The sequence below is a fragment of the Pteropus alecto genome, unplaced genomic scaffold (genome assembly GCF_000325575.1).
Source record: "Pteropus alecto unplaced genomic scaffold, ASM32557v1 scaffold396, whole genome shotgun sequence".
NCBI lineage: Eukaryota > Metazoa > Chordata > Mammalia > Chiroptera > Pteropodidae > Pteropus > Pteropus alecto.
The window spans coordinates 541653-554779 of record NW_006438082.1 but is presented as its reverse complement, the minus strand read 5'-3'; the positions used below and the strand labels follow the sequence as shown (position 1 = coordinate 554779).

The 13127-nt window shown below is 56.5% G+C and overlaps 2 protein-coding genes across 2 annotated transcripts in view; one reads left to right on the top strand and one right to left on the bottom strand.

Annotated features, from left to right (window-relative positions):
- On the top strand, positions 1 to 11179 carry ARHGAP4 (Rho GTPase activating protein 4; the record flags this gene model as incomplete). The annotated part of the gene is made up of 18 exons (XM_025049208.1): positions 1 to 108; positions 847 to 975; positions 1062 to 1283; positions 5478 to 5579; positions 5736 to 5927; positions 6026 to 6110; positions 6358 to 6385; positions 6623 to 6725; positions 7283 to 7343; positions 7429 to 7506; positions 7591 to 7725; positions 7827 to 7932; positions 8028 to 8261; positions 8354 to 8427; positions 8515 to 8704; positions 8895 to 8978; positions 9315 to 9408; positions 10529 to 11179. Coding segments are annotated over 18 exons (2184 nt in total), but the record flags the coding sequence as incomplete, so codon positions are not given.
- Positions 11180 to 11784: 605 nt separating this feature from the next.
- AVPR2 (arginine vasopressin receptor 2) overlaps positions 11785 to 13127 on the bottom strand; it is a 6931-nt gene continuing 5588 nt past the window's right edge. The window contains exons 5-6 of the mRNA XM_015592063.1: positions 12156 to 13052; positions 11785 to 11990 (exon numbers count right to left, since the gene is read on the bottom strand). Coding sequence (XP_015447549.1) covers positions 11785 to 11990; positions 12156 to 13052 — 1103 coding nt within the window. The remainder of the gene's footprint in view (positions 11991 to 12155; positions 13053 to 13127) is intronic.

Below are 13127 nucleotides of genomic sequence, written 5' to 3'. Positions count from 1 at the left end.
GCCGCCGCCGCCGCCGCCGCCGCCGCCACCACCACTACCACCAACGCCACCGAGGCCGGGCCCCTCCGCAAGACTTCCCTCAAGAAGGGATCACGGCTGGTGGAGAAGGTGGGCCTGGAGGGCATCTGTCTGTCTCCGAAGGCTCTGGCTCCTGGCCTTTGTCCCCATAGTCCGTGGCCCTCACTGGGGCCTGCCGGAAGGCGGTGCATGGAGGGAGAAGGCAGGGCTGAGGACGGGAAAGCCACAGACCTCCGGCAAGTCTCTAAGCGGAGGGCCTGTGCTTGGTCAGCCCTGCTGGCTCTGGAGGGCTCCCCAAGTGGCGGTGGTAGACGGAGAGGTCAGGAGGACGGTGACTGTCTCCCCCATGCTCCTAGCTGCTCCCACCGCAGCGCAGCTGGGGCAAAGGGCGCTTTGGCGCTCCCAAGCCTACGGGCCTTCCTACCCACCCTCCTGGCCTCACACAGTGCTGTGAGATTTCCGAGGGGCGAGAAGACACGTAGAATGGATGATTCGGTGACATGCAGGGATAAAGGGTGTTTAAGGTGGCCCTCGAAGAGAGAATGAGGAGGTTGAGGGTGGCAGAAATACCAGGATGTGGAGGTGCCAAGTTGGGAGGAGCTGAGGCAGAACTGGGGTTGCTAGCCCAAGACGAGGGTTTGTGCATAGCAGGGTGGGGTGGGCGAGCACATCCGGGCCATGCTGTTTGAGGTAAAGCTATCCACATTGGGAGAGGAAGGGAGAGAGACTGTGAGGATGTACGGATGAGGGTTCCATGGACAGCTGGAGTTGGGGGCCAGCCAGCCGGCCAAGTAGATGACCCCAGTGTACTTCTGTGGTCTTGAGCAGCGTCAGGCCAAGTTCATGGAGCACAAACTCAAGTGCACGAAGGCGCGCAACGACTATCTGCTCAGCCTGGCCAGTGTCAATGCTGCTGTCAGCAACTACTACTTGCATGATGTCTTGGACCTCATGGATGTGAGTGCTGGGTGGACAGGTGGGCGGTGGTTGCGGTGCCCAGTGCATTGGGACCCGCCCGAGCTGTGTCCTTGCTTTCTCCTCAGTGCTGTGACACAGGGTTCCACTTGGCCCTGGGTCAGGTGCTTCGGAGCTACACAGCTGCTGAGAGCCGCACCCAAGCCTCCCAGATGCAGGGCCTGGGCAGCCTGGAAGAGGCGGTGGAGGCCTTAGATCCTTCAGGGGACAGGGCTAAGGTGCTGGAGGTGCACGCAGTCGCCTTCTGTCCCCCACTTCGATTCGACTACCAACCCCACGAAGGGGATGAGGTGAGGGTCACTGCCCCTACCCCTTAATGCCCCCGGCATCGATCCCAAGGGCTTCGTGTTATCTACTCTTCGTCGTAATGCTAGGTAAGTCGAATGAATTCCACTTGGATAGGAGTTGAAACTCATGAATGCGGCTTATTTCTCAGACCCTCATTCAATGGCCTTGAGGCAAATGAGGTCTCCCCACTTGCATCTGAAGCAAACAAACTTCTGCAGCTCACTGCAGTTCAGCCAGCGAATGAACACCCGTCACAAATGGCAGACATAGCAAAAATATCACCAGCGTGGACACCAGGTGGTAGGTGGGCATATAACTGTCTATATGCTCTTCTTCCAATTGTCCTATATGTTTTTGACATTTCATAATGCAAACTTGGGGGGAAATAAACCATACAAGCCGTAAATTATAACTAGGCATTTTTTCCCTTGCCTCTGAGCTGTTTTTTCCTTTGCCAGTTTGTCCTGATGGGCTTTGTGCACGCATTGGGATTACATGGGGATTTTAGTTATTTAATCTGTATTTTGACCAAAGTGGTAGTCGAAAAAGTCAAAGGCTACTCAAGGTTCACAATGGCACACGGCCATTCTCTGACTTACCCTTTCTGTTCCCAATTCCCACTCCTTAGAAACAGGCACTTCCCAGTCTTCTAGCTGCTGTTTCTGGAGCTGTCCTCTGGGTGTTCAAATCACTCAGCAGGCCGCTAGTTGCTTTTCAACTTTCCCTAGGCTCTACCGACTTCCCTCCATGGATGATCAGGGCTCAGCCCCACCACCATCTCCCTGTAAGAGTCCCCTCAGTCCCGTCCACCACACCTGGAGTGTGTCTGAGAATGTCTGTATTCTATCCTTGAAATTGACTGGTAGTTTAGCTGGGTATAGAATGCAAGATGGAGAATCATTTTCCTTTCAGTATTATAGGTGAGAAGTCCAATGCCATTCCTACTTCTGAACCTTCGTATATGACCTGTAATTTTTCAGGGTGAAGCTTTCAGTATAGTCTCTTAACTGCCTTGTTGTAAAATTTTATGACCCTATGCTTTGGGGACCCTTTCTCCTTCGTGGTGCTGGGCAACCAGCGGGCTCTGTAAGTCTAGAAAGTTGTGTCCTTAGGTTTGCGGCTCATGTTATTTCTTTGATAATTTCCTCCCCTTAATTTTCTTTTCTTTCAAGATTCTTGTAATTAAATGTTAGAACTTACAGATTGACTCTCTAGTTTCCTTTTCTCTTTCCTCTTTCCCATCTCTATGCCTTTTAAGAGATTTCTTAGAGATTTGTTCGACGATCTCTTCCAACCCCTTATGGAATTTTATTTAAAAATTTACTTTCACATTTTTTTGTGTCCGAGTTCTGTTTTTTTTTTCCCCCAAAAAAATTCCTGTTTAAAATAACCATTTGTTCTTGTTTCATGGATACATTAGCTTCTCAAATCTTTCTGAAATGTTTATTCTTGTTTTCCTGACATTTTTCTCTGTTCTCTGCATTTTCTCTCTATTCTTCCAGTATTTTTTAAAGCTTGCTTTGATCTTCCTCTTCCGTTTTAGAGCTTCCCTGAAATGGCAGACTTGGCCATCAGTTCATATTTAAGAAGAAGCACTGAGAGCTGGGTTAGATATGTGATGTGTGTAAGCAGAGCTGGTCAACAGTGCGCTTTCCCACAGGGTGGCTGCACAAGGACTCAGATCATTGCTGCGAGGGGGACCAATACCGTAGGGAATTGGGGTGCATCTCAGTAAAAGGGGAAAACTGTAGGACTTGGGCTAGGACGAGGGGGTTTGGGAAAAGGGCTTGACTCTAGCTTGGATGCTGTCAGGAAGCAGGGGGAACTCTGTGTGTCTTAATAAGTGTTATCTAGAAGGCAGAGTGGGGGATGAAGGGAGGCTAAAGCTGTCATTGGCGAGGAAGCAGCAGTCACTCATATGAGCCGGGACAGAGGGAGGCTTGCTTTTTTTGTTGTTGCTAAAATAATTGGGGTTATTAACATTGGTTAATAAAATCAAATATCTTTCAAGTGTACGATTCAATAATGCATCATATGTATATTGCGCTGTATGTTCACCACCCAAAGTTAAATTTCCTTCCGTCACCAAATATTTGACCCCCTTTACCCCTATCTACCTCCCCCTTTCCCTCTTCCCTCTGGTAACCACTGTCCGTGTCCGTGAATCTCTGATTGTCAATTTCGTTTGTTGCTTTCAGTTTTATATCGCACGTATAAGTGAAATCATATGGTTCTCAACTTTCTCTGGAGTTTGCTTATTTTTATGGCTTGAACAATGGTCTTGTTTTTGTCTGCACTCAGACATGATTACAAGGTGGTCTTGTTTTTGTCTTCACTCATGATCACAGAGGGGCCTTGTCTGATGTTGATGCTCTGTGACATTCCTTATGTTCGGTGGGATGACACCAAGACCCAGCTGTGAGCGCCTGGCCAGCCCCAGATGGCGATGGCCACATTGCTCTTTCTCATCAGTAGAGAGTTTTGTCCCCTTCTTCAGCTGTGACTAGTATCCCTGAGTCCAGAATCCCTCTGATTTATCTTTTCCAGAGAGTAAATCTCTAGTTTTTGCTAATTGTGTGGGTTTTGAGGGGGTCGGATATTTGGTGACGAAAGGAAATTTCAATGCTCCCTACGGCCTGGAGAGACTTTTTTGTTATCATTGTGAAAATATATACATAAGATGTATCATTTTAAACATTTTTAGGTGTACAGTTCGGTGGCATTAAGCACATTAACCATCACCACCGTCCATCTCCGGAACTTTTTAATGTTCCCAAACTGAATCTCTGTCCCCATTAGACACTTAACCCTACATTCCCCTCCCCCTGGCCCCTGGTACCAACCACCCTACTTTCTGTCTTCATGAATTTGACTCCTCTAGGGACCTCGTACAAGTGGAATCATGCACTATTTATCTTTTTGTGACTGATCTATTTCATTTAGCACCATGTCTTCAGGCTTCATTCATGTTGAACATGTATCAGAATTTCTTTCCTTTTTAAGGCTGAATAATAGTCCATTGCGTGGATAGACCACGTTTTGTCTATCTGTTCCTCCATCCATGGACGCTAGGGTTGCTGCCCCCTTTTGGCTACTATGAGTACTGCTGCTGTGAACACGCATGTACAGATATCTCTTTGAGACCCTGCTTCTAATTCTTTGGGGTACATACCCAGAAGTGGAATTGCCAGATCATCTGAAGAGTCTATGTGTAGTTTTTCGAGGAGCAGAGAGCAGGGCGTGTTTAGTTAGCCTGCTGTGAATAAGTGAAGTCCTCACGGTCAGTTTTAAGTTGATGTCAGAGTTCTCTAGATGTTTACATATTCAAAAGAGAAGAATGCTTCACTTTCTAAAGCTTTCCCCTTCCATTCCCCACTCTGCCTGTGCGGATCCATTTCTGCCTCATTAGAATAAGCAGTTTTTCTACCCTCTGCTCCCGCCAGGAAAGGTCTGGCCAGGCCCTGCCTCTCATACCCCAGCCCTCCTGACCACTTAAAAGATAATAAACCACTTATTGAGTTATAATTCACGTACCGTGCAATTCACCCATTTAAAGTATAGAACTCGGTGGCTTCTAGAACATTCAGAGTTGTGCAACCATCACCACTATCTAATTCCAAAACATGCTCGTCTGAAAAAGAAACCCTGGACCCATTAAGCAGTCACTCCCCATCGCTCTCCCCCCAGCCCCTGGCACCCACTAATCTATTTTCTGTCTCTACGGATTTGCCTCTTCTTGACATTATATGTAAATGGACTCATATAATATATGGTCTTTGGAGTCTGGCTTCTTTCACTCGGCAGAATGTTTAAGGTTCACCTACGTTGTAGCGTGGATAAGCCAGGACTTCATTCCTTTTCCTGGCCAAATAATATTCCACCGTGCGGATGCACCACGCTTGCTCTCCCACTCATCGGCTGTTGGACACTTGGGTCGCTGCTACCTTTGGGCTGTCATCAGCGTGCTGCCGTGAGCATCCGTGCACAAGTCTTGGTGTGCATGGGCGTGCTCCTTCCTCGTGGGCCGGTGCCCTTGCCATTCTTCAGAACTAGATGCATCAAGCATCAAGGCCTGGTGGGCCTGTACGCCAGACAGTGGCATTGTGCCCAGTTCCCTCAGGCCCAGCCCGACTCCCACGTCTGAGCTCTCTGTCCCCAGGCTTGGCTCTCAGTCCCTTTGACGCTGCCCTCTGCAGGTGGCTGAGATCCGGGTTGAGGTGGAGCTGCGGGACGAGATTCTGCCCAGAGCCCAGAATATCCAGAGCCGTCTGGACCGACAGACCATCGAGACAGAGGAGGTACGAGTGGCCCGGCCCAGGGTGGGGGACAGGGGCTTGGAGACAAACGGAGCCAGGTGGCCATGGCTTCCCCTCCCTTTTCTTTCCGACTTGGACTTCTCGACCCTCACCTGTCCCCAACTTCTTCCTGCTCTGGACTTCCTGTCCCCTCCCCAGGTGAACAAGACTTTGAAAGCCACGCTGCAGGCCCTGTTGGAGGTGGTGGCATTGGAAGACGGGGACGTGCTTGACTCCTTCCAGGCCAGTCCCTCTACCGAGTCTCTCAAGTCCACCAGCTCGGACCCAGGTGCCCGGCAGGCTGGCCGGAGGCGGGGCCAGCAGCAAGAGACCGAGACCTTCTATATCATGGTGGGGAGGGCCGGGCTGGGGCGGGGGGGCAGGAGTGGGGCACAGGGAGGGCCTGGAGCCAGGACTAAGACTTTGTGCTCTTTTTGGGGGCTTCCCAGAAGCTGCAGGAGTATCTGAGTGGACGGAGTATCCTTGCCAAGCTGCAGGCCAAACATGAGAAACTGCAGGAGGCCATTCAGCGAGGTGGGTCCCACTCCTGGCTCCTTTGGTCCCTTCCACCTCCCCCCAGGGCCAGGAGAACCCCATCCAGCCCTGCTCCTCTCTGCCCAGAGAGGTAGGTTGGCATACAGGAAATAACCCAGCAGGGGTCATGGACTCTATTCCACCCTCCGCCCTACCGCCACCCTTGGCCTTCGGGCGAGCCTTTCTCTCTGGGGTGCGTTGAGGACCTCCTGGCCTGAGAGGCACACTAATGTTTTCTGTTCTCCAGGTGACAAGGAGGAGCGGGAGGTGTCTTGGTGAGTCCTTCATGAGGAGCTGGGGTTCTATAGGGGCTGGGGTTCTGACATCCCCTCCTCCCCTCTCCTCGGGGCCCAGCTCTTCTGCTCATTCCTCTGTGAACTCAGTTTCCCACTTTGCCCAGTGGGTTCTAGAATAATTTAAAAGCTCCAGGGCCCTGTTTAGTTGGGCTGGGGGTGTGTGGCATCCTATTCTCCATGCCCGAAATGCTCAGAGCCAGCTTCCATTCACCACAGGACCCAGTACACACAGAGAAAATTCCAGAAGAGTCGCCAACCCCGCCCCACCTCCCAGTATAACCAGAAACTCTTTGGGGGAGACATGGAGAAGTTTATCCAGGTACTTGCTTTGCCTCGTGCTCCAACTAAGTATAAGACCTCCCCCTGCATTGTGGTCTCTCTCCAACCCTGGACCACCTCTGAGATCAGGCTACCTGTGACCCCAGTGTCCACCGTTGCCAACCACTGGTCAACCCACCTTCCTGGGCGGGCGTTTGTCAGGCCTCCACTGATCAAAGGGAATGTCCTTAACTAGTAATATCCATCTACAGAAAGCCTCAGGCAGCAGCCATCATTTGCCGTGATGTGATTATGTATGTAAATATTCGAAAGAGTCCACGAACTATTTAAATGAACGAATTCGAGTTTTGCAATGCTACTCGATTTGAGGTCAACATACAGAATTGGATTACGTTTTCACATGCCAGCAATGAACAGTTAGCAAGTAAAATCTAAGGCTCTGCCTAAAATGACACCAGGGACAGCAGACACCTGGGAGCGAATCTTGCAAGCCACGTGCCTGTCCTCATTGCATTGTTAAGAGAAAATAAAAGCGAGCGAATGACAAGGAGGGGCTTGCCGTGTCCAGAGTGAAGTGAACACCCTCTTTGTCCCCAGAGCTCGGGCCAGCCTGTGCCCCTGGTGGTGGAGAGCTGTATCCGCTTCATTAACCTCAATGGTAAGCCTGGCATCCGGTCCCTGGCACCCATTTAGAGGGGTTGGAGAGGGGACTCGGTACCCACCGGCTCTTTGTCCTCCCGCAGGCCTGCAGCATGAGGGCATCTTCCGAGTGTCGGGTGCCCAGCCCCGGATCTCAGAGATCAGAGACGCTTTCGAGAGAGGTGAGGACAGGCAGGGTGGGGTGGGGGTAGGGGACTAACTAGAGCGGGTGTGATTGGCCTTCTTGCCCCTTGCATCGTCCTCAGGGGAAGACCCACTGGTGGAAGGCTGCACGGCCCATGACCTGGATTCGGTGGCAGGTGTGCTGAAGCTGTACTTCCGGAGCCTGGAGCCCCCACTGTTCTCCCCCAACCTGTTCGGAGAGCTTCTGGCTTCCGCGGGTAAGGCCAGGGCCTAAGGCCAGCCAGGCGGGAGGGGCCGCTCCTCAGTGGCCGTGACCGCACTTACGTCCTTCTCTCCTGGGTGGTGGCCTTGGCCACAGAGCTGGAGGCCATGGAAGACCGGGTGGAGCTTGTGAGCCGCCTCCTGGCCCTGCTGCCTGGACCGGTGCTGGTGGTTCTGCGTTATCTCTTCACCTTCCTCAACCAGTGAGCGCTTCTCAGGGGGTCGGGGCATCTGATGTGGGGGCTGCAGGGGATCCCAAGCAGGGAGCTCCCTGCTGGTGACCTGCATGTGCCCTCAGCCTGGCCCAGTACAGCGATGAGAACATGATGGACCCCTACAACCTGGCCGTGTGCTTCGGGCCGACGCTGCTGCCCGTGCCCGCTGGGCAGGACCCGGTGGCCTTGCAGGGCCGGGTGAACCAGCTGGTGCAGACGCTCATCCTGCAGCCCGCACGAGTTTTCCCACTTCTGACCCTGCTGCCAGGCCCCGTCTACGAGAAGTGCATGGCACCGCCTTCCGCCAGCTGCCTGGGGTACGCTCTTTGCGCTGCCTGCGGCGGGGGGGTGTCCAACGGCGGGGAGCCCCGTTGACCGCTCATGTGCCTCTCTCTGCTCTGGACCTCAGGGACACCCAGCCGGAGGGCCTGGCGGGGGAGAACGAGCCGGAGCTAGAAGCTGGAACCCCGACCCAAGAGGATGGTGAGGGGGGTGGGAAGGAAGAGCCCACTCTGTCCCAATCTTGGGGGTTCAGTGCACCCCCCCACTCAGACCTCCTCTTCTCCTCAGTCCCGGAGGGCGTCGTGGAGGCCGTGGCCTGCTTTGCCTACACGGGCCGCACGGCCCAGGAGCTGACCTTCCAGCGAGGGGATGTGCTACGGCTGCACGAGCGGGCCTCAGGCGACTGGTGGCGGGGCGAGTGCGTGGGCACCGGCGCCCGGGGCCTCATTCCTCACAAGTACATCACACTGCCCGGGGGGTGAGTGAGTGCCCCATGCTGCCCGGAGGCTCTCCACAGCTTCTCTTCCACTCCGGTCCTAACCCTTCCCCGACCCGGGTCCCAGCGTCTGTCGGCATGCTGTGCGCGTTTCTGACCACTTCTGGCTGGCACTGAGACGCAGAGCCTGCTGGCCCTCAGACCCCTAAACAGGCTGTCCTTCTGACCCCAGGGCAGAAAAGCACTTGAGCCAGGGGTCGCCGGCTGCAGGGGACCTGCTGAGTAGTCCAGAGGGCCTCCTGGAGTCTGTTCATCGGTGAGCAGGAGGAAGCTGGCCCCTCGGGAAGACCCCTTCTGGTGGCCTTACTTGCCTACCCCCTTCCCCAGCACTGCTCTGGGGGCTCAGCCTGTCCCAGGCAGCAGACACTGGGCCAGGCTGGAGGGGGCTGGTGGTGGCTTTTGGGCACAAACAGAAGGGCCTAGTAGGGGGAGAGTTGTCCAGGTAGGGGATGACAAAGGACAGAATGGGCCCACTGGGCCAGCCTCTCTGTCTTCTCTCCCTCGGCCACTCCCTGGGACAGGAGGAGCCACTGCCAGGTTAGGGCTGGGACTTCCCAGGATCCCCTCCAGGCTCAATATCTGTGCCCTGCAGGCCAGAGCCATGCACCCCACCCGGGGGCCCTTCTGGGCACAGACGGCACTGCTTGGTCCCAACCTCCCCAGAGCGACATGTGGAGGTGGATAAGGTGAGAGCCGAGACTGGATGAGTGGCAGGTGGGGGCATCTCTCCTGCGGCGGGGAGTCTCTGCCTCCCCTTATGAACTAAACCGTTCCCGCTAGAGGTTCAAGTCTGCCCTTCCTGGCCTCAGACAGGCTGGTTAAGCCCAGCCCAGGGAGGGGCAGGCGGCAAGGGCATAAGTGCAGGGGGACACGTGGGCTCATGCATTTGGGCTTTGTGGCTGGTTCTTGAGTGGGAAGTGGTGGGTGGTGTGGGCGAGGGGCTGCTGGGCAGGCTTCAAGGTTGCCGTCTAGAGCCGGGCCAGATGACAGGTGGTGACATGGCAGGAGCTTGGTGGGCCAGGGTGAATAAAAGGGACAGATGGGGAGCCGGGCAGAACAGTGGTTCTCACAGAGAGAGAGAGAGGGCGCTGCATGCGGCCCCACCAAGGGGTGCAGCCCTGGGATACCCGAGCCCTGCTCTGTCCTATGGTCCCAGTGTGCCCACCTGATTGGTGCTCCCTGCTCCAGCTGATGCGGAGGCCCTGGGGACAGTCTGTGCCCGAGGAGAGAGCTTGAGAACACATGGTGTCCCAGGCGTGGCCCAGTGGTCAGGCCTGGGAGCCCGGGACAGGGGGGTGAGCTGGGCCACCAGGAGGCAGGGCAGCCAGGAGACCCCAGGGGAGGTGGACAGCAGGTGAGGCTGGATGGGGTGCAGGTGGATACTGACTTGGGTGGCCCCTGAGGTCATGGGGGGTGGCTGTGATCTCAGACAGGGAGAGAGTGGGCACTAGGAGAGGGGTGGCCGGGACCCAGCTAGAGGTTTCCCAATATCAAGAATGGGCTGAAGATCGCTGTCACTAAAAGAGGCCATGAGTCACACCAAAAGTGGCAGGAGAGAAACTGGGCAAAGGAGGGGCAGCAGCTGCGGGCCCATAGAGAACAGGGGCCTGGTGACAGGGTGGTGGCAGAGGACTTCATGGTGACAGGGCGGTGGCAGAGTTCTCGTGGAAGCTTGGGCAGCAGAGGGTAGGAAGGCCTCGTTCCTAGGTTAGTTGGCAATACACTGACCGGGGGGTGGAGGCGGTGGCTGGGTGGGGCGGGGGGACAGTCCCACCAGAAGCCGTCCCTTTCTCACCTCTCTGCCAGGCCGTGGCACAGACCATGGACTCGGTGTTTAAAGAGCTCTTGGGAAAAACCGCTGCCCGCCAGGGCCTTGGGCCAGCAGCCACCAACTCCCCCAGCTCCGGGGCCCGCAGCCCGAAGCCTCCAGGCTGCAGCCGCCTTGGCAAGAACAAAGCCTCCTGAGGCCCCCAGACCCCAGCGAGGCCAGCCTCACCCTCAGCATCGCAGCCCCAGGGCCTGGACTCGCCCCTCAAGCCGGGGCCGCACTGAGGTGCTGCCGGCTCTTCTGTGGGCCCCGCCTCACCCTAAGCAGCCAGTGGTGAGACGGGCCACCCTCCCCAGGCCCTTTGCTTCTCCTTGGCCCTGTCCAGCAAGCACTGAGCACTTACTCTTGACCTTTTGCAGAGAGGAGAACGTAGCTGCCCAAATGATGCCCTTGCCCGCCCCCAGCCCTGGCTTAGACCCGTTTGGGAGGCAGCCCAGGAAGGAGGCTGGGGGCGGGCCCCTCCCTGGCTTTGCTGTGAGGGCTTATCAGTGGCTGTTGGGTGACAGGTACCCTTGCTCAGATGAGCAGGCCTGCCAAGTGCCCAGGCCCGTGTCTGCCTTAGCCGAAGGGGTAAGGCCGACAGAGGTTCACAAGCATTGGTAGGCATTCATAAAGACTTGTGCATTGACTCCCCTACATGAGCCAATTCTCTTGTCTTGGGGGGACCAGACAGGTGGGTACAGGGCCAAACCCTGGCACAGTCAGTCGCTCCTTGGGCTGGATGCCAGGGTGCTCAGCAAAGGCACCAGGTCGGGGGACTGGAACAGCTTATGCCCGGGGGTAGGGGGTGGCTTGGCACAGGGCCGTGTGGGTTGAGGATCTGCACCTTTGAAGCTTCAGTCACCCGTGTCCTGGGTCCCAGAGCTGTGTACTGAGAATGTTTTTCCATGCCACCCTCACACGCGCTGTCTGATCCAAGGACACTCACCGGGTGGAAAACGAGCTAAAACTTTTATTAGGGAGACTGAGAAGGGTGGGCAGAGAACTACAGAGGTGGGAAAAACGTCCCCTGGGCTCCCTGGGACCTCCGTGTCACGAGCACGGACTGGGGTGGAAGCCGTGGGCCACCACCATGCTGCCGCAGCCCCCCCTCCCTAAGAACTGACCTCTGAGGCCTCTCACAATCCGGAGGCAATTCCCAGGGGGCTGCCCTCTCACGGTGGCTCCCAGGGCCAGCCCCCGGCAGGCAGCTGAGCTGTGTGGAGCCTCTGGAAGGAAGGCGCCCCTTGGCTTCTCAGGAGGAAGTGTCCTTGGCCAGGAAGGAGCTGGCAGTGGCGCAGGACTCCTCTTGGGGCCCCAGGCTGGGTGGGGTGCGCCTCCAAGGGAAGCACAACAGGCTGCGCAACTCCGAGGAGACGCTGCTGCTGAAGGCGGCGTAGATCCAGGGGTTGGTACAGCTGTTGAGGCTGGCCAGAAGCATGAGCAGCACAAACGGCGGCCCTGTGTGGGTGGACAGAGCCCAGGCAGGGTTGTGACTCCAAATGCCCGCTAGGGGCTACTGAGCCCACCGCTGCGTGCGTGTGTGTGTGTGTGTGGGAGGGGGGTGGAGGTGCATGCGTAGCCAAGCCCACTGCTCCCCATAACCCTAGCCACAGCGACACCAACCTTCCCGAGGCGCCTCCGGGTCCCACGCTGCCCACAGCTGCACAAGGAAGAAAGGTGCCCAGCACAGCACGTAGACAATCACAATCACCAACGTCATCCTCACGGTCTTGGCCATGGCTGCCGACACCCGAGCTCCCTCGCCGGAACTGCCTGTCTGGCGCCCTCCTCGGCGCCCCCCTCGGTGGCCCCTAGCCCTCTCGACTGGCCCCGGTAACAGGCTGGTATGAATCTCCCGGAAGATGAGCACCTGACAGGCAGCGATGCCCAGGGCGGGTGCCACAAACACCATTAAGGCAATCCAGGTGACGTAGGCACGGAGTCCCCAGGGTTCGGCAAAGCGGGCCCAGCAGTCAATGACCCCGCTGCCATCTCCCACTTCGCGCTGGGCAAAGATGAATAGCTGGGGCAGGCTGAGAAGGAGTGAGAAGACCCAGGCCACCAGCACCGGCCGGTTCCAGTGAGCTCCACCTCCGTGGCGGTATGCCAACATGGGGCGGCAGATGGCGCGATGGCGGTCCAAAGTCATGGCCAGGATCATGTAGGAGGAGGCATACATGCCCACCATCTGCAGATACTTGACGGCCCGGCACAGGGCATCGGGCCCATGGAAGCGGTCGGTGGCATCCCAGGCCACTTGGGGCAGCACTTGGAACAGGGCCACAGCCAGGTCGGCCAGGCACAAGTGGCCGATGAAGACGTGCATAGGAGCCCAGCGGCCCCGCCGGCCCCGCCGCACTAGGGCCGCCAGCACCAAGCCATTGCTCAGGGCCACAGCCACGAAGATCGTGGAGAGCAGGGCCAGCTCCGCCTGGGCTAGCAGCGGGTCCCGGGGATCCACAGGCTCCTGCTCGCTGCTGTTGCCAACTGGGAGAGGCTGAGAGAGGAGCCAGGGCACAGCTGGGCAAGAATGGGGGGAGAGGGCCGAGTTAGGGAGCACGCTCTGCAGGGGGAGCAGAGCCCAAGGAGGTTCCA